Source organism: Hemibagrus wyckioides, linkage group LG10, assembly GCF_019097595.1.
Source record: "Hemibagrus wyckioides isolate EC202008001 linkage group LG10, SWU_Hwy_1.0, whole genome shotgun sequence".
NCBI lineage: Eukaryota > Metazoa > Chordata > Actinopteri > Siluriformes > Bagridae > Hemibagrus > Hemibagrus wyckioides.
The window spans coordinates 24,989,351-25,010,465 of NC_080719.1; the positions used below are offsets into that span (position 1 = coordinate 24,989,351).

General features: G+C 37.1%; 1 protein-coding gene across 2 annotated transcripts in view; it reads right to left on the bottom strand.

Annotated features, from left to right (window-relative positions):
- The window catches only part of LOC131360937 (inactive N-acetylated-alpha-linked acidic dipeptidase-like protein 2), a 266,958-nt gene that overhangs the window by 12,710 nt on the left and 233,133 nt on the right, over positions 1–21,115 (bottom strand). For both annotated transcript variants that reach the window (XM_058401795.1, XM_058401796.1), the window contains one exon: positions 4,392–4,485. In XM_058401795.1, the coding sequence (XP_058257778.1) occupies positions 4,392–4,485 (94 nt within the window). The remainder of the gene's footprint in view (positions 1–4,391; positions 4,486–21,115) is intronic.

The following is a 21,115-nucleotide window of genomic DNA, read 5'->3' on the forward strand; positions in this document are numbered from 1 at the left end:
GGAGTGAGTGCACTTCAACAGAAATATAATGAGGAGATAGAAACATCAAATTGAATTTAAACTCCAGCCAAATGTACAACAACCAGCAACGTGCTCCGGAGTTCCAAAGACGCTCTGTTTGTTTTCAGTGCACAAAATATTCAAGTTCAGTTCAGCTTGTGTGTAATTAACCTTGGCTACTGTCAGACTCTACGCTTTAGTGTGGGTGAGGTAGGTGGTTCAGCAGTATGTGTGTGTGTGTGTGTGTGTGTGTGTGTGTTTCTGATTAAGTGAGAAAGATGTTAGTAGAGAAGATTCTAGCCACTGGAGAATATGCACGCTGTACGAGTCTTCGGAGGAGAGAAAGAAAGTGAGGATAAATATAGCAAAAGAAGCCGTTCCCACTCCACAAACTTCCACGTCCCTCGCTCTGCAGGGAGAACAGCGCTTATGAAATATGTGGGAGGATTGCTGTAATCTATCACCCGCTCTGACACGGGGATGGGGGGAGGAGGAGGAGGTGGTGGTGGTTGCTGAGGACGTGAAGGGACAGTGGTGCTGGCGTGAGCCCAGAGGAGCCTTAAGTGTAACAAATCAAAGGAGAAACTTGAAAATATCAGGTTTGAAAGTAAAGTGAGGATGCGCAAAAGACCCGAGCCAAGGACACGATGTGGGGAAGCGAGACGTAGAAAACAAAGCGTCAATGCCCTGGGCAGACGCTAGAAAAATTGTCACGTAAGCTTTCGAATGGCATTTGGAAAACTCATTGTGTGAACGCCCTTTCATTTTGCAAGGACGTGGTTATCTGGCTCTGCACCTTTTCACGCTGCACCTGCGCTTTCTTCTTTACATGCAGAAAAGTGTGCAACCCTGGCTCTCGGTTTGGGTGCTACTCTGCGATGCGTGTTTGTCATTTTCACTCTCTTTCACAGCTGACTCAGATAGAGATTGATCACAACCTGATGAGCTGCATTAGAGGTGAAAAAAAGAAAGGAAAACCATAGGGAACAAAAAACCAATTATGCAGTCAGCACATTGTCCATAACTTAAACCGGTGATGGTTTTCAAACTGCTGTTGTAATCTAAAATACACCGTGAACCCAGGTGAATGATTTAATTGCACACAGCTCATTGCATTACTTCTATTTCATGTAGCGTTTGATCAGCTAGAACAGTGAGCGGCCATATCTGAGATGAAAGAGAGGCAGAAATCTCTCAACTGTCTGGAATTATTAATCCAACAAGCTTTTATGCTACATATTTATTGCTAAGAAAAGGTATTGTGTAGTTAAAGCAGTTCTTTCGGTGGCCACAAACTAAAAGCATTATTTCAGGAAATCATTTCATCTCCCTCAGAGCTTCAGACAATATAAATAAATAATTTGTTGTTAAAGACTGCTGGGCAAATGATGAAAAAGAGAAGTGACTTGGAAATTGCAGGACTTTATAATTCATAAACAATGTAAAGAAACTAACATTCACTCCTGTACCGACAACTAAGAATTTTTATTTAATGTTATTTAATATTCTGGAAGATTCTGGTTCCTGTTTTCACTTACAGTCACTTACAGTGATAAACAGTCAGAGTATAAATATATTAAAATTAAACATTGTTTTAAATCAATGTTTAATTAGAAACAATAATGTAATAGAACGAGTACAGTCGGTTTAACCTGTTGTTCACATTACAGCAGAACCTACATCAAATTCAACCACGCTATTTCATAAATCTGTATACACCAATCAGCCATATCATTATGAGCAGTGAGAGGTGAAGTGAATAAGACTGAGTATCTCCTCATCATGGCACCTGTTAGTGGGTGGGATATATTAGGCAGCAAGTCAACATTTTGTCCTCAAAGTTGATGTTAGAAGCAGGAAAAATGGACAAGTGTAAGGATTTGAGTGAGTTTGACGAAGAGCAGAATTGTGATGGCTAGACCACTGGATCAGAGCATCTCCAAAACTGCAGCTCTTGTGGGGTGTTCCCGGTCTGCAGTGGTCAGTATCTATCAAAAGTGGTCCAAGGAAGGAACAGTGGTGAACCAGAGACAGCATTGATGCACGTGGGGAGAGAAGGCTGGCCCGTGTGATCCGATCCAACAGATGAGCTACTGTTGATCAAATTGCTGAAGAGGTTAATGCTGGTTCTGATGGAAAGGGGTCAGAATACACAGTGCATCACAGCTTATATACACACACATATCTCAGCATTCAAGGACAACAAGGAGGAATTCAGGAGTTAGAAGAAGTGGGATCTGGCTCACACCTCTCTACTCTTCATTCCAAAGTGATAAAGTAGTAATGGTCCATTAAATAAAATGAAATGAAATGAAAAAAAAAAAATAATAATAATAATAATAATAATAATAATAATAAAAATAAATAAATAAGTAAGTAAGTAAGTAAATAAATAAATAAATATACTTTTCCTAGAGAAGTCTTGAGCTGCTGACTTAAGAACTGGCTTCATCTAGTCTGGATATTTTCAGAATATAAATATATATAGCATACTGTGTAGTATGTTTATATCAGCAAAACAAATGGTTTACTCTTATTACTTAAATTATAGAAGCTTAATGTAAAAGAAAAATAACAATCCCTTTACTTTTTTAGAAAGGTAATAAGAAACACATTGCTGCGGCAAGCCATGTTACCAAGGTACCACAAACTGCCACGTCTTCCATCTTTAGACTTTACAAGTTAAATAAATGCCTCCTGAAAGAAATCTCATTTTTTCCATCATTATTAGCCTCACACTATATAGAGCATCCAACATACTAGTGCATGTAAATTAGCTGTTACTAAAATAAATTACAACCAGTGCATCAATATAAACCCTTGATTTACCTCAGGGTCCTAATTATTGTTAGAGCCGTGCTGTTGGTAAAAAATAAATCAACACCTTCTCAAGAAACAGATTTGAGAATTTCTATAAAATAAAATATAAATATTCAGAATAATGTGTCATATGATCCAAGACATGACCCAAATTCATTTACTTTAAACAGATTGCTGTTTTCCTCATGCATCACAAGACTCGGTGACACTTCTTGCTTGCATCACTGAGCAGCTGCAGATGTGTGTGTGTGTGTGTGTGTGTGTGTGTGTGGGTGGGTTCATGTGTGTAGTGAAAGGGGCTGATGATATATTAATACTGTACAGCTTTATGGCTTTGGAGGCTGTCTGTATGAGACAGGATTATGTGGCAATTATGCACCTCACCTGTCCCGCTCTGTGTCTGCATGAATATTTAATGTGAGAAGCACAGCTCCACAGAGAGGACTCGGGGGGGGGACCCTGACTCTCCGTTACTCTCTCCGCAGAATGAGAGGTGACACGGATGGATATACGAGGCCCTCAGCATCATAATTTAATATTATTGAAAGAAATTCAGCTCTGCAAGTGGGACAGGGCAGGCACAAATGAATAGTAGGCCAGAGCTCAGAGAGCTGATTACCACCCCTGGGCTCCTCTTGATGAAGTTGTCTCATGATTAAATGTGCGCCACTTTTATTTTCTAGCTTTTGGGGCCAGTCTAATCGATGACTCCCTTTTCCAAAAACTGCTGGATGAAAATGGCTCTTCATTTCATTTTTTCTGAACTTACATGAAATAAATAAAAAAACATTCTGTATTTTGTGAATACAGGATGATCGAGTGAACATCTCTGCAGTAGACATTGTCATGAGATGTGTAGCTTGAGGTTTTTATTACAGGGACTGGTGAACAAATTCAAAACAGTCTTCAAAAATATCCAAAAATAGGCAACGATCAGTAAACATCAATATTTGAGCAAAATCTACAATCAGAAACGAGAAGGACAACCAGAATAACAATGCACAGATAATAAATAAAGGTCAGGTGAATTCAGGTAGATATACACAGAGACTTCACAGTGTGAAAGTGGAACTGGATGGTGTGTGGGATTGATGGTGTTCAGGTTAGTGTGATTAGAAATCATTTGTCTGTGAGTGCAGCCATATTTGTAGGAGTTTCTTGTTAATTCTGATGTTGACCTGACACCCTGACACACTCCTCAGTCACCGCTGATGACGTGTTACAAATGGGTCAGTGACTTGAACTGAAAAATATCCTAAATAGAAATTAAATCTAGGGCGAATATAATCACCTGACACTGTTACTGAGGAATCTAAAGTCAGGGCTAGAAAGAATAAAATCAGCCTCAGGCTTGCTTTTTATATCACGGTGTGTGTTTTTCTTATGACTGTGGTTCATGCCGTTGTGGTTGGGTCCAAAAAAAACAAATATCCAAGTTAAGACATTTATTAACAGCATATAATCTGAGGTGAAAGGGACATTATATAGATGTCTTGTTTTTTTAAGAGAGCCTTGCTATCCTATTTATTAGACCCAGTTGCTGCTGGTAAAATTTTAAGAGACAGTCTTACCTTTGAGTTTATTTTGAATGTCCAGTGCTATGTCCAAGGGCGAGAAGGGAAGAACAGGATCAGTAGCAAGTCGCAGGATGGCCTCTGCCGTCATCTATATCAATAAAAGATTGTTAACTGGGGATATGGTAACTTAGTGGTTAAGGTGTTGGACTACTGATTAGACAGTTGTGAGTTTGAATCCCAGGTCCCCTAAGCTGTCACTGCTGGGCCTCTGAGCAAGGCCCTTAACCTCAGTTGTATAAAATGAGACAAAATGCAAGTTGCTCTGGATCAGGATGTCTGCCAAATATTGTAATTAAAAGGCAAGATTATTACTCTTTTTTTTAGACAGCTATATTTATCTTCAGGTGTCATTATAGTTCAACAACATTTTGCTTCATAGGTCAGACTGAGCTAAATGTGTTTGAAGTGTTGGCTTCAGTTATCCTTGTCTTGTCTGTCCTCTTTTTTTTAGCCCATGTTTTCTGCTGTAGGTCAGCCCCAAGGCTCTACTCCAGCACCTGCTGTGCAGATCCCTTCCTCTGTAGCACAGTGACATCTGTTTCCTGCTATTCTTGGATGCTGATCACCTACTGAGCACCTCTGCTTCATCTGTACAAACATTCATGCACGAGTTTGCAGGAGTACATAAACTGTCTGATGTAAAACGCCTGGATCAGAACTGTATTTATTGATATCATTAATTAAATCATCATGTATATATGAGAATGTTTTTTTAGATAAGAATTATTTATATAGGAACATGTTAAGATAAATACTTGTTTAAGCTGTTTAGCTGTAAGTTGTCATATTAAACTGAAATAGAACTGAAGATATCCTGTTCACACCCATGTTTGGAGACAAAGTGATCTCAAAGTGATGACTTAGTAGTTAGTTGTAATTGATTTGGGTACGGTTTTGTATTCTGCTGATATTATGATTATAAATATGTATGTAAAGTAAAAGGAGAATATATTTTTAAAAATACATCCTCTACAGTGTCCTTCACATTGTCCTGTGTGTGTGTGTGTGTGTGTGTGTGTGTGTGTATGTGTTTCTCAAAAATATTTCTAAAACCTACAAAGGGCAAATTTGCCTGTCTAAGTCCACACTTTACCCTGTAATATAATCATAATAATCTTATTATTTTTTGCCCCACTGTGTAAATCCATTTAAGATTTCAATCCTGACGCATTGTTTTCCATGAATTATCTATTATGTATGATGAAAAAATGTACATTCACTCAACCCTGTTAACACATTTACATCTATTTGATATATATGCAGAGACAGTCAACAGGAAGTTACATCACCATCTTTGAATACTGCAACGATGTTATGAAGAAAATGTCATTCTTTCTTTGTGTATTATCCAAATTTTAGACTGAAAGTAGTAAATTATTCATTTAAAAATTAATCCATACATCTATCCATTTTCTGTACGGCGTATCCTACACAGGGTCTTAGAAATCATGGAGCCAGGGCACAAGGTCCCTGTGATGCCAATCCATCACAGGGTACAATTGCACACACACACGCACGCGCACACACACACACGCACGCGCACACACACACGCACACACACACACGCGCACACACGCACACACACGCACGCGCACACACACACGCACGCGCACACACGCACGCACACACGCATGCACACGCACACACACACACACACGCACACATTCTATTGGACAACTGTGAGATGTCAATGAGCCTACAGTGCATGTCTGTGGACTGAGGGAGAAAACTAGTGTACCTGGAGGAAACCCCCAAAGTACAAAGAGAACATAAAAAAAGCACACAAGGTGAAGGGGAATCAAAAACATCACACCGGAGATGCGAGTCGAACATTACAGTCACATTTTAAATCATTAGAATATCCTTAACATCTAAATCCAATCGTGTTACTTATTTAGAAGAAGAAGAACTGAGGGCAGGATGCCTTTATTATCACCACACATACATTACAGCACAGTGGAATTCTTTTCTTCGTATATCCCAGCTGAGGAAGTTGGTGTCAGAGCTCAGGAGCAGCTATAATACAGTGCCCCTGGAGCAGAGAGGGTTAAGGGACTTGCTCAATTGCCCAACAGTGGCAGCTTGGTGGTGCTGGGGCTTAAACCCTGATCCTCCAATTAACAACCCAGAACCTTAACCACTTGATCTACCACTGCTTCTTCTTCTACTTATTTGAAGTCTTAAATGTAGCCATGATCTGTATATAAACCTTCAGAAATTGGGAAATTGGTTTAATGGGTTAAATACTTACAGACAATACTTCTGTACAGAGTTACAAACAAGGGTTAAATGGAACCACAACAGTGGACTCACCCATCAATTGTTTATTTCTCTTTCAGTCAATCAGAACAATCACTTCACAAAATAAACATTGTTCTTGCCTGCTAGAAGACTTGGGTTTTGAACCCTGCTTTCTGCACAGGATCACAGAAAAACTCATATGTGTACATCAGACCACTAGCATTGCTGATTCCATATTACAAACAATCACTCTTTAAAGCAAATATGAACTCAAAGGTATAAAAGACCTTTATTATACTCTTTATTCGATCTTAACAACACTGCTGGTGAGAATATGGTACCATTAAACTGTGGGGTGCATATTTTCTACTTTGCCTAGTTTCCTGCAGATGCAAATTTTCTGTGGATTATTAAATCTCTTGCAGGGCAAGCTGGACTAGCAAGGAATCAATTACTGGGCAAAGATTTCAGTGCTGATTGGAGCAGAGTGAGTAATAACACCACAAAAAACATTCATCAGGGTCAATAACACATGAAGCCTGAGAAAAGCCTGTGATTACTTATTTATCTGGCCTTATTTTTTTGGAGCTGCTTTCAAGCTCTTCCTCTTGAGAAGGTGGAACGAGCATATACATGTGGAAGAGGCAACAAAATGGAGCAGATAGAACTATGCCGAATACAGAAAGAAAAATTTTTGTGGTTGGAAAAAAAAGAAGAAGAAGCAGGAACTGTAGAGAATTGACGTGTTATTACATGTGCTTTCATCTTGTGACATCTGGGATAGAACACAATTGTCTGCTGTTGTGGTGATGGACAGAAATATGAGCAGGAAATGTTTATTGCAAGATTTTCTAAGTTCTATGTGTTAAATAAATAAGTAGTTTGTACATTTTACAAAATTTGAATAGTAGCAAGAAGTTATGTACAAAAATGTACTAAAAAGCCACAGAAAAAATTCTGTGGCCACTAGAAGAAGAAGAAGAAGAAGAAAAAGCCCAATGTTATGACTTTTTCCAGTCAGTAAAAGCTGCTGTGAAAGACTCAACCCATGATACCAACATTGTCTTCAGCATGCGTTCAACAGCTAGGTGATTTTTGGGGTGTTTTGTTGTTGACAGATTGGTGGTGTGGGCGGTCTGTTCTATTTTTAGTTTGGTGGCACGACTTCCTGTGACGAGCCTCGACATGGAATGCTTGGCTTGGGTCAGTTCTTTGTAAGCCATACAGATTACATCATACGCTTCGTATTGGGAATATTGGTCATATTTTTGGGAGCTGGAACGGATTTTCTACATTTACATTATTTCTGATGGGAATATTCGTTTCAATACAAATTTTCACCTTAAAAGCGAATTAAATTCCTATGCCGAGGTTCCACTGTACTCTGTAATATTGATACTGTATGGTTTGGAATTTAGTAGTTTCTTCTTAATGCCTATAGCACCATCTGGTATTTCAGTGTTTTTAGTGACACCAAAAGTATTATAAAATTATACATTTATTTTGTGTTTCTACAAAACATTTTCTTCTTTAATACTGCTCAGTATTTCTCGCTATATGTACTACACACATGCAATTAACCAAGAATTTGGGTGGAATCTAAACAACCAAACAAACACATAAGTAAATAAATAAATATATAAAATACATAAATAAAATACAGTTAACAATTATTCTAAATATTTTATTAAACCTAATTATGATTAGTTAAAATACATAGTATATTTTTCCTGGCTCTTCTACTATCACTAATTATTATTATTATTATTATTATTATTATTATTATTATTATTATTATTATTATTATTATTATTATTATTATTAATTAATTTATTTTTTTATGAAAAAATATTTACAGAATATAAAGAGACAGAAGAATACAAAGAGTAGAATATTTCTAAATCTTTCTACACAATAAAGTACATGTATTTTTATTTCTAAGACTTGACTGAAGATTGTATAGATTTGTACAGAGTACCTGAAAGTAAATATGAGTATGTACGTGATATTAAAGGAAGAGAAGTAATCAAGGCTTGAGCATCAGGTTCTTCCTGACAGCAGAGGGCTCTCTCGGAGAAGCTTAGCCACGCTTATAGAGTAATGAACCCCAGCTCTCAAGCAAAGAGAAGCAAAAAACACTCTCAGTCTTATACCAGGCTTGTGTATGCCAAGCAGATTTGTCTGCGCTGTCATGTTATTTATTACTTTTTTGAAGGCCATCACTAAGACGTGCCGTGTTCAACACACTGTGGAACATACTGCTCACTGGGGTTCGGGTGTGTGGATGCTTTATGCAGTGGGGCTGGCGGCTTGCTTTGAAGGGTAACTGGCCTGGAGAAAACACGATTATACCCACGCTTCAGTAAATGTGCACCAAAAGGGTAAACATATAGAGGTACATAAAAATGGACAGAGCTTAAATCTGAGAAATTATATTTGGAAAAATGGATTTATGTTTCTTTAATGCATTCACCATTTTTAATGTATTGATCTTTGTGTAAATATGTTTCTTTCATAAAATATACCATTCTTAATGTGAATCAGAATGAATTTGTATTTAATTTCACTTAAATATATATTTATATAGAAACAAAATAATGTCAACAAAACGTTGGTGCTCAAAATAAATGTATTGTATATTTGTAGTTTTAAAATTTAAAATTTGCAAAGCTTTTTGCTTTTTGCATATTCATGACAAATATTTATATTCCAAAAGTAATGTGTACAGTAAGTTTATAATTATCTATCTTTTTTAACTTATTAATTAAAAAGTTGTTTATCTCGATCATAAATGTTCTGTTTGTGTGTAGTGCACTGAGTTCTACACATACCCAAAAGCGTGTGGTCAAATGAACCTAAATTCCTCTGTTATATTGACCTAGCACTATTGAGTTACACAAATGGGTTACATTCAACTTAATTTTGTTTTAGAGTGTAGGGATATATTTAAAGTATACTTAAAAGAGGCTTTGCACAGTTAAATATAATTAACACTTTTTACTAGGTTATTATAGTTAACATGCCCACTAAACTCGATCCAAGATGCTAGTTTTAGAGTTTATGTAGAAATTTCTTACCCTTTAACTGGGTACTTTCCAAACAAGTGCTTTATTTTTCAAGGTTAAAACATCAGAGGAAGAAACATCAGCAGTATGACAGACCTGAAAGCATTTGAGAATTAAATTTATGTCTCACCGTGGAAGGAATAATATACTGCAAAAGCACCTAATAATACAGATGCAACTGATTCCATTTTAAAAACTCAAAGTGAAGAAAAGAAGAAGAAGAAAATAATAAGTGGCCCATTTATTCAAATGATCGTTCAAGCAGAGCCACATCAAGATGAAAGATTGTAAATGATATTAAGCTGCAAAAAGTGTCCACAATCTCAAAAACTCAAGGTAAGGCTCACAAAAGCACATGAACAAGCACAATTTCTAACTTCCAAGTAAAAAACTGATTTGAGATTATATAACAACAAACCAGTTTCATTTTCTAATGAGCTGCTAATAAACTGAACAGTAAAATTCGAGCAAATCTCTTAAAAAAAGCAAACAAACCACATGCTAGTTAAAGTGAACTGATATGAGAACTAAACCGGACCTAAACGTTTAGATTTGTTTAACAAACAACAACTCTCTCAGATGCTTTTTATCTAAGCTTTTGACATCATAGTCAGAACGTATTAGCAGAACACTATCCGTAATTTTAATTGTAAAAATTCTCTAGTGTAGAAAGTTAACTCTCAGCTCTACAATTGAATTAATTTATGCTTCAGTGACTGGACATATTAGAGACATGCAACGATATCTTCCAGATGATTGGGTTTGGTTTATTAATTTTCCACAATAACAAAAATAATGCATTTAAAAAAATTAATAACTAAAATAAATAAATAAAATAGAAGAGCATAAAATCATAATATGGTCTCAGGATATATAAAACGTTAATATTGCTAATATATACGTTGCCAATTCTGATATCTTATAATTATTTATAATGATTTGTTTTGTTTTAATAATCAGGCTCTGTAAAAGCAATGTTCTTAATCGTGCACTATATTAGCTATAAATCATTCTAACTGGACATTTATTTAACAGCTTGGAAATTTGACACCTTGGAATTATGATGTTTTATCTGATAATTTCCATCATTGAACCATCAAGTTCTGTCTCTTAGTGAGGTACATTATAGCAAATACAACTTATTAACTTTTCTTAAATATTCATTTATATTATTACAGTGCAAAAAAGGCATCTTACCAAGTAAAAAATATCTTGAATGTAGTTCAAACGAAACATCGAAATCGAAACGTATCTCGCACTTCTTATTACAAGATTAACACAAGACAAATATAAGAATATTACACCTATTTCTGGACATTTGTACTAATCCCAAGCTTGAGGTAGTCATATTTTGCATCTTAAATGCTTAAAATTAAGCAGGATTTTCCGATAAAGTAATACTATTTCAAGCTTAAAAATCAACAAATAGGTCTCCATCTTACATTTGGTTTGTTGTAAACATGTAATTAGAAATTTTGATTATATTCAGGATAATTTTTACTTGCTAAGATGCCATTTTTCAGTGTAAGAGTATAAATACATATAAAACAGGTATTCACTTTACCTCACTGAGACAGAATTTGACGACAGAATTAAAATCACAGAATTATCAGATAAAACATTATAATTAATATGTTACAATATAATAAAAGGTCTCAAATGAGCTGCTAAAAACCTATATACTTAGAGTCATTCACACTCCGGGCCTGCTGTAAACTCACATTAAAGTGTACCAAAATTCAATGCCGATGAATTCCAAGAAATCACATTATAAACCACTGTTCATTTACCATTCAATCAAAGTTCACAGATTTGTGCTGCCATTCGAGTCTGACTGACAGACCATGAGCTTAATTTACCATCGCACATGGCATAAAATTCAGTCTTACCTTTCAGTGAAAGCAGAAATAGAAATGAAAGCTTGATATACAGTAGGAGGAGGACGGTATAAAGGGAGTTATGACAAGCATCTGGCAAACGCAGGAATCAATTAAGCTTCTCATTCTAAAGTGTCACCGAAACTTGCAAGCCTGTCGTTTTAGCCAAACACAGGCCTGTTTTTCTGATTATTAAACGCTAATTAAGGCACTGCATATGTTTCATGACAGTGCAGGTGTTCAATCTGAGAATATTCAAAACGGTTCTGATAGACGATCTACAGTAATATGGCGCTACAGCAGGTACAAAAACTGCTCTACTGATTCCCCAGAGAGTTAAAGACACGTGGCATCTCATACAGCAACTGTCTTCAGTGAACATGATGCAGCTTATCATGGCCACTAACATAAAATATCTCATTTTAACCCATGTCATCTGTTCTTTTTAAAAGTGTCATATGCCAGTGTTTTTGTAAACAAACACAATGCAAAATAATATTAGTGTAAGACAACACAAAACTACAACACCAGCACACAATCACCGCCTACTGTTTGAGATTAAAACTGGAACACTGAAGACTGGAACAAATTTTACTGGAAACAGGCAACATTTCAGCTGCCTAGTTTCAGTGACCCCTTGCCTATAAATTCTGTAGATAATGTGATCATCTGCTATTGTAATGCTATTCTGTTCACCACAGTTGTAAAGAGTCATTATGTGACATCCTTCCTCTCTGCTTGGCCCAGTTTGGCTTTTTGTACAGTGGCCAAGAAATGCAGAACAAAATAACAAATCAAGAGAAAAATGAACAAATCCATAAACACAAGGATGATTCAGACAGAGTGGAAAAGCTAGGTATAGTTTGCGAATAGAATTCGTCTCTCTGGTTGAACGAGACATCTGTCACTCAGAATCTACAGGAAGTAGGAAATTGTGTATCTCACTTTATTTCTTGTACATGTGTGGAGTTCTGCCTTCACTTTAAACCATTTCTTTTTCGATAGTGCAGCTTCTTTTAAAGAGAATAACAAACATATATATATCTTTATAAGAAAATGGAGTTCATTCAGCGCTACTGTGAGGAAGGACATTCATATGGTGTGATGTTGGAGATACTGATAGTGTATCATGGAGTAAAGATTAGTTTGTGATCTCTAAAAACACACCAGGAATGTTTGGAAGAGCAAACTATTCCAGATTAAAGGATGTAAGGAGCGCTATAAGAGCAGAGCTGTGTTCATACACACACCAATCCACTTTCTACTGCTGCAGCTACTGCTGGACTTCCTGTAGATCCTGAGTGACCCATGTCTTGTCCAATCAGAGGGAAGAATTCCATTCACAAACTATACCTAACTTTTCTGTTTCGTCTGAATTCTCCTTGAGTTTTTGGATTTGTTATTGTGTTTTTGTTGCACTTCTAAGCTACCATGTTTTTTAGCTCTGATCTCTCTTTCAGCAATGAGGCATTCATAATAAAAACTGCTGATCACTCAAGTTTTTATTTTCTGCCCCATTCTCTGTAACTAGTGCCTGCATTTCACTGCCATGTGACTGTCTGATTAGAAAGTTGCTTTAATGTCTGCACTCTCTACTCTAATCCAGGAGGATTCCGAGCCTATAAATAATCAACTATCAACTTGAAGATAAAATGTTCTACTCGAAATGTTAAGAGTAGAAAAAGCCCTAGAGCCATCAAATAAAACAAATAGGCAGCATATTATTGTACTTAGATGATTAATAAAGTTAATTCTGTGATTTTAATCAATATATTGAATTATTAAATTCTGTCTCGTCATGTGCTAAAAGCAAACACAACTAATTAACTTTAACAACGTATCTCACATTTCCTATTCCAAGATTACAACGAGCCAAATATAAGAATATTACACTTATTTCTGGATATTTGTACTAGACCCAAGCTTGGGATGGTCATATTTTGCATCTTTCTAGAAATAAATGATTAAAATCAGCAAAATTATCAATATAACAATACTATTTCAAGCCGGTCAAGGCTCATTGATACACGTGGGGAGTGAAGGCTGGCCCGTGTGATCCGATCCAACAGACCAGCTACTGTTGCTTAGATTGCTGAAGAAGTTAATGCTGGTTCTGATAGAAAGGGGACAGAATACACAGTGCAGGACGGGTCAGGGCTGTTTTAGTGGCATAAGGGAGGACCAACACAATATTAGGCAGGTGGTCATAATGTTATGACTGATGTTGGTGTAGATGATAATAAACTTAATTGTTTAACAGTTGTACTGAGGGAGTTTACAGTTAAAGGGTTGAAGTTTAAGAACCCCTGCCCTAGTGATGGAAGGGTATGCAAGATTTATTAATTAACATGAAAATAAGACGTAACTGATGTTTTGAGTCAGTGTTTAATGATGAACTGAACATGAAGGTTAACGAAGTGAGAGGATTATGAGTAAAATCTTCTTTTGCAATCACAAACATTAACTAATAGGTTATTTGTGAAACTCCCCTCATAATTCATAAAAACTAATTATCAATTAATAAGCTAAATAAGCTAAAAATTGCTAATTACATGGAAAGGGGGTGGGGAATATCTGCCCATACATCTGCTGTACACTTTAAAATTCAACACAGAATTTTTTCAAATCCCAGAACTGCTATCGATCTCCTCTTTGCCTTGTCTGCTTCAGAGAGGAGTCTGGCATTAAAAGGATCAAATGCACTTTGTGCTTTGGCGAGAACCATATGGTCCAGTGACAAATTCTGAGTTTGATGAGAAGGGCATTGTGTTCAGGGACTATATTCAGACACGGTGCAGCTACGTGCAAAAACTCATGCATGCAGAGGATGGACAGGTATGGAGCTTTTTTATTTTTTTGTGTTGCTTACTTTCAAGGTGACAGTCACATGTCTGTAAAGCAGTCAGACAAATCATAAATTCATTAGCTAGCCAATCAACCACAAAAAATACAACGGTGCTGCCCAGGCCCTTTTTTTTTAAATTTTTTTATTTCAGAGATATACCTGACAAGGTTAAGTAAGTGCATTAATACAAACACAAAGTATATAAATTCCTGTATAGGACAGAAGTCATTATCTTTTTAAATTCAGAAAGTTGTTTGAGCTACGAGGATTCCTCTTCTCATCGTTCATAAAAGACGTCTGGCTAGCGGCTGGATTTTTCCTAACTGCTCTGCCTGCAGAAGAGTTATATAACAGGTTTATTCTGAACCTTCTTTTACTCAGTGCTACGTGTTCCTGATTCTAAAAAGATCGTATATCATCCATGCATGCTAATTACTCAGACTGGTAAAAAAAATAAAAAAAAAAGCCTGATGAAAATGTGTGTGTAGCCTGCAAATAATGTGTGTAGTGCAGCAGGAGGTGGGACTCAGAACCAGTAGCTTGCACTTTATTTAGAGGATCGTGCAACTTTTAAGCACTTTCTGTATTTTAACACAGCAATTAAAAACTTGGTTTGTGAAAGTCATTAAAGAGTGTTTTTTTAACAGTGTCACAATAGGGAGTCTGAGAAAGATGCACATTAAGCTGCTTCAATAAAGTTGCAGCAAATAATCCAAATCACAAAACAAACTCAAAGTCAATAAAAGAGTTGCAGGTCAGGCGATCTGCAAACTGGATAAACAGGGAACAGTGAAAACAGAAAACTAGAAGCGGAAACTAATTCAGTAGCACCAGATAACACAAGATAAACAGAGCGCATACTTCATGTGTGTGTGTGTGTGTGTGTGTGTGTGTGAGAGAGAGAGAGAGAGAGAGAGAGAGAGAGAGAGAGAGAAGTAGAACATGTTTTAGAAACCATGGTGCATGTTGGAAGTTGGAGTTTGTAAAGCTAACAAAGAGAAGAAACTGACTGTTAACCTACTGAGCTATGGCTTTAGGGCAGCTATGAATAAGAAACTAACAGCCTGGAAATGTAAGCTTCTTGTCCTGGTTGTTCAAGCTACAATGGAAAAATAGGAACATGTGGTCAGAAAAATTTAAGATTTAAAAAAAAAATGACGTACAGTTTAGATAAACGATTATGTTTCTCAAAAAAACTAGATTTTTGACAGATGACAGGTGAATAAGGTGAGGTTGATTATCTTGATACAGTGGCACCGGTCAGGTGATGGGATATTTTAGGCAGCGAGTGAACAGTCAAGGTGATCTGAAAAATGGGCAAACAGAATAATCTGAGTGACTTTGACAAGGGCTAAATTGTGGCTGTTAGACAACTGGGTCATCTCCAGAACAGCAGGTCTTGTGGGGTGTTTCAGGATGCAGTGGTTAGTACATATGAAATGTGCTCCCAAGAAGAACACCAGGTGTACTGGAGACTTATGAGCTCCCAAGGCTACTTGATACACTTGGGATGAGAAGGCTAGCTCATCTGGTTCAATTCCACAGAAAAGCTACCGGAGCGTGATGAACTACTGAATGCTGGGTTTGATAGAAAAGTGTCAAAACACCCACGCCTCAGTGGATCAGAGCTGTTTTAGTGGCACAGAAGAAACCTTCAAAATACACCATATTAGGCAGGACTGGAAGACACTGAATGGCTAGAACCAGGGTAATGTGTTCCCTTATTCCTACCCAAAAGTATCTGAGCTGCAGTATTTTGCAGTAGCTGCAGATGCAGTGAAATTTATGTGATGTTACAACAGGGAATTTAAGGAGCTTGTTGTGCTGCGCTAATTAATAACCATTAATGCATTTATAGAGATAATGCCTCAAAGCTGTAACACTTTCAAAACAGACTAAGGGAAAGTGCTTTGCCCTCGTAAATGATTTTGAAGTCATGATCGTGTTTGTGGTCTGTGTACGTCTTTAGTGAGTTTAATTTAAACACTATCACTTCATTATAAATGCATATAATTTTCTATTAATTGGCTTTTGGAAGAAGGTTAAGAGAGTTGAATGCTTGACTAGCAAAGTAGCAAAGAACTGGAAAAAGGGGATATAAAGAATTTTTATAGAAATAATCCCAAAAACATACACTTACATTAATGCTCATCAGAATATAATGTACATGACTACATGGTGCCACGTGAAACGGGAAAAAAGGTTAAAATGACATTTGGTTTGGTGGAAAAAAAAAGTGATTTCCTGCAATTCAGCTGTAAACAGGGCCGAAGCCAAGCTTGGCTGTCAACAGCAATAAGCTTAATATGCTGACAACTGTTGAAGCCCTGAAGCCATATGTGTACAGCCAAGACTCTTCTACAATTTCTGTACCGCTATCTTTCCTCCATAATGAAATGCCATCTTGTATTTCTATATACTTTATGAGGTCAACAAGATAGCATGCGCCGTATTAAAATAGATCTGTTAATGTTACAAAAAACAGGGTTCTATAGGTTATTTTTTTTTTGAGAAAAGGCACTAAAAGGATAGAAGCATTTTCCTAGTTGCAGTCAAGCTTTTGAATATTTATACATGCTTAAAAACTCAGCAGACCTCGACCAGGCTACTTTGACTCATTCTTGCATAACAGCTTCATCGTGAGTAGTTTACTGCAACAACTAATACCATGTAAAATATAGATAGAGCTCTGTTTTTATAATCATGGCTCATAGAAAAGCAAGACATAAGATCAGTGCAGTACATCACTGCATTGAATGTTTTGAATGTGGCTTGACTAACAAATAGCTAGAAAAAAAATTGGCTTGTGCTTAACCAAAATAGCCACATGCTAGCGTTCTCCAGTCAAAGTACTCCTTATGACCAATGTATTTTATTATGTATATATCATATTTCAAATTTCCAATTTGGTGAATGTTCTTCCATGCTGATGTTGGTTTCAGTAGCAGTTAGCTTAAATAGAGCAATGCAGCGGTGCTTTAGCCTTTTATTCCTGCCTTATTCTCTTTCCTTCTCATCTGTTCACCCTGATCAACCCTGCTTCAACTTTTATTTTAATACTGCCATCAATAACATCACGCTAGTCACTGTGTGGATTAACACCCAGGCCGAGTCTCTGTTGTAACTCTCTGTAAGCATGTCGTATTTTGGAACTTTGAGTCTCGGCTATTTCTATTTCTCTATAATAATATGGCATGGAATGTTGCAGAAAAGTGGTGAGTGAGACAATTTGTGGTATTTTTTTAATTAAAACCCTATTGTAACAGCACTAGCAAAAGAAAAAGAAAATAAGGCACTAACCAACATATTAGCAGCAGAATTGATAAACACATCAGAAATATTTCAGTAGAAAGACAGTGTTCCAGTGAAAAAAAGGATAAATACAGACAAAAACATCATTTTTTTTATAAAGTGAACATGAATTATCCAAAATACATTTCAGTATGTGCCACTGTGCACTTGTTTGCAGCATCTCTGATCATTTCGAAGTATCCAAAAACCCAAGCGAACTGATTTAAAAGAAAACCCTGATGTCAGAATATACTGAAATAAACTGAAAGCACTTGAGACAAAGACACCCAAAAAGACAATTTGTCCCTAAAAAATGCCAGGGTAGCTCCCTCATGTCACCTTGTCAAGATTTTAAGTTTTCAATTTTGAGCAGAAGAGCAAGAGGGCTTTTTAATCACCAGCAGTGATGAATGAGGTGGGAGGCTTCGCCACGCTTGGGACGAACACACGAAGGCAAGCGAGGGATGCCTGGACAGCCTCCGATCTGTGGACAAATTACACTCCTCCATTACAATGCGTGTCAGACAGGGCCGTGTCAACTCTCATACAATGAGATGCCAGTTGGGCGAGCCAGGTGATAAAGGAGCACGTCGGAGAGTCCGCCATCAAAACACTGAGTTAAACCCCGAAGTGTCAGGGAAAATTACTCCATGACACCTCGTCATGTTATATATTAGGCTGTGATAAACTCCCCCTGTTCTGCCAGTGGTGTGTGTCGGGTTGGAGGTGGAGGCGATGGGGTGGCTCCACTGACTGCTTGGAAAACTTGAAGCACTCGCTTGGTCTTTAAGGTCTGTTGTTATAAATTAAAAATACCTAATCAGGCTGTGTGGATGAGCTAATTATTATTCTTTTCTTAACGTCCCCATGAAATGGCTTGAGATCTGGGACTAGATTTATATACACTATATAAAATATAGTGCCTTTGTGATGAATTAGAGCAGAGACTGTGAGCCAGGCCTTCTCATCCAACATCATCATTGCTTTGTGCACTGGTGTGCAGTCCTGTTGGAACAGGAAGGGGTCATCCCCAAACTGTTCCCACAAAGTTTGGAGCATGAAATTGTCCAAAATGTCTTGGTAAGCTGAAGCATTAAGAGTTCCTTTCACTGGAACTAAGGGGCCTGAATTCAATGATATGGAGGGGTGTCCCAAAACTTTTGGCAATATAGTGTATGTTGATTTTTTTCTTTTGAAACAGGAAGTGACTGTGTAGAAAGACTTGGTTAACTTACAGCATTTGAGATTTGCCACACACTTTGTGAATCTAAACAAACGTGGTACTAGCTAAATAAGGAAAATTTTAGTATGAGGTTTTTTTCGGCTGTGGAGGATTTGTCATTGCTGATGTAATTGTCATTGTTGGTGAGGGTGATATCCTAGATAAAAAAAATTGCGGTGTTTTTTTTTTGAGTTTTTTTGAGTTTTTTGAGAACAGGTCTGAGCCAAGGTCAAACATCACTGGCACTGATGGCGATGGAGAGCAGCATCTGATGCTCCTGAGTGCTAGGTTTGTACATATCATTTATCATCTTTTGTCTAGTCTTTTAGATCAAATCTTAATTCAGCACGGTGTTCCATGTGTTTGCAAAGGCAAACAACATCTCTGTATTGTTAGATTTTGCTTTATTTGGCTAAGCAGTGGTATTAGATTTCTCTAATACATAAACAATTTATTGAAGGTAGCAGTGTAGCAGGTCTTCAACAGCAATGTTAGCTGGTCGGTCTTCAAAGTATCTTTACCCAAAGACCCAAAGAACTGTAAGGACCTCCTGTGGAGGGTCCTCAATACACAAAACTGAATGTCCTTTTTGTGTGTCTCGTCTGGCCCACACCCATCTCCTGTATGGGCCATCACCTGGCCCACACCCATCTCCTGTATGGGCCATCACCTGGCCCACACCCATCTCCTGTATGGGCCATCACCTGGCCCACACCCATCTCCTGTATGGGCCATCACCTGGCCCACACCCATCTCCGGTATGGGCCATCACCTGGCCCACACCCATCTCCTGTATGGGCCATCACCTGGCCCACACCCATCTCCTGTATGGGCCATCACCTGGCCCACACCTATCTCCTTGGGCCATGTTGATGTGTGATGCCTTAAGCTTGGAAGGGGCATTAAAAATGGAAACATATTCTAAAATCAGCCTGAGGAAGCAACACATTCTGGTGTTGAGCAGCCTCACGTTGGTAAAACACTCCTCCGTAAAAGTGTTTGTCACATAACCATGGACTTGTACAAATTCCAGCCATTTAGAAATTCCACCAAGGGATATTTTGACAAGAGGAGAGTAAAAAAGAAAGTCACTGACATGCCATGTTTGCTGTTATCAAGCTGCTACAATGGCACAAAACCTGATAGCAAACATTTACAATCCTGAGAGCATCTAAATGGACAAACGAAGATTAATATCCAGCAATAGATGTACTATCTATAGATTAAATATTGCATTAGTGTGTCTAATACTAAGAGACAAATACAAAAAGGTTTAAAATATCTATTTTGAATTCCTGACCACTTTATGAGACATTTTACTAGCAAATATTATAACAGTCATATTCATTTAACACACAAGGCAAGGAGCCATGTTGATGTTTTGTTTTTTAAATTTGGCTTTGGAGTTTCCTTACATCCTTAGATTGACAAGGAGATGAAATAGAAGCAATTTTTTCAATGATTTCATGTGAGGAACATGTACACTTTCAAAATAAAGTCTGTGCAGGTTTATAATAATAATAAAAAAGAAATAAAATAAAAATAATAATACTAAACTAAACTAAACTAAACTAAAATAAAATAAACTAAACTAAACTAAACTAAAATAAAATAAAATAAAATAAAATAAAATAAAATAAAATAAAATAAAATAAAATAAAAGGAAGTAGACCTTTAAATGGAGCTGAAGCCACAGGGAATGTAACAATCATAGATCTTTTTGATAGCAAATCCATTTGGCAGTTACCGGCAATGTAAAAGCACAGTCAAGTGTGAAATTCACAATCAACCCTTTTTGTGTTTCAGTCTTACCAGAGTGGCTCTGACAAAGAAGCAGATAAATGACAATTAGCTGGGCATGTTTGTCCGAATGGTCTTGTTCTTTATTAATAGCTAGTAAACATGAAATGGACTGGTTCAATACATAATTGTCATTATTTACCTCTGCCCCATGTTAGCAGTTGTATTTTGCACAGTTGTATCTCAGCTGGTCATATAATAAGTGTATAAAATAACCCTAACCTCCTGAGACATGGTCAGTGTTGCTGTGTACACGTTATTTCTGTCCTTGCTATGTGAAAATGAGTAACACTTGTTTGCCATCTTTAAAATCTCGATCACCCCTGTTCAGTGTAGGTTCTCCCTCTTTGTGCATTTTTTTATGAAGGTATAGTGAG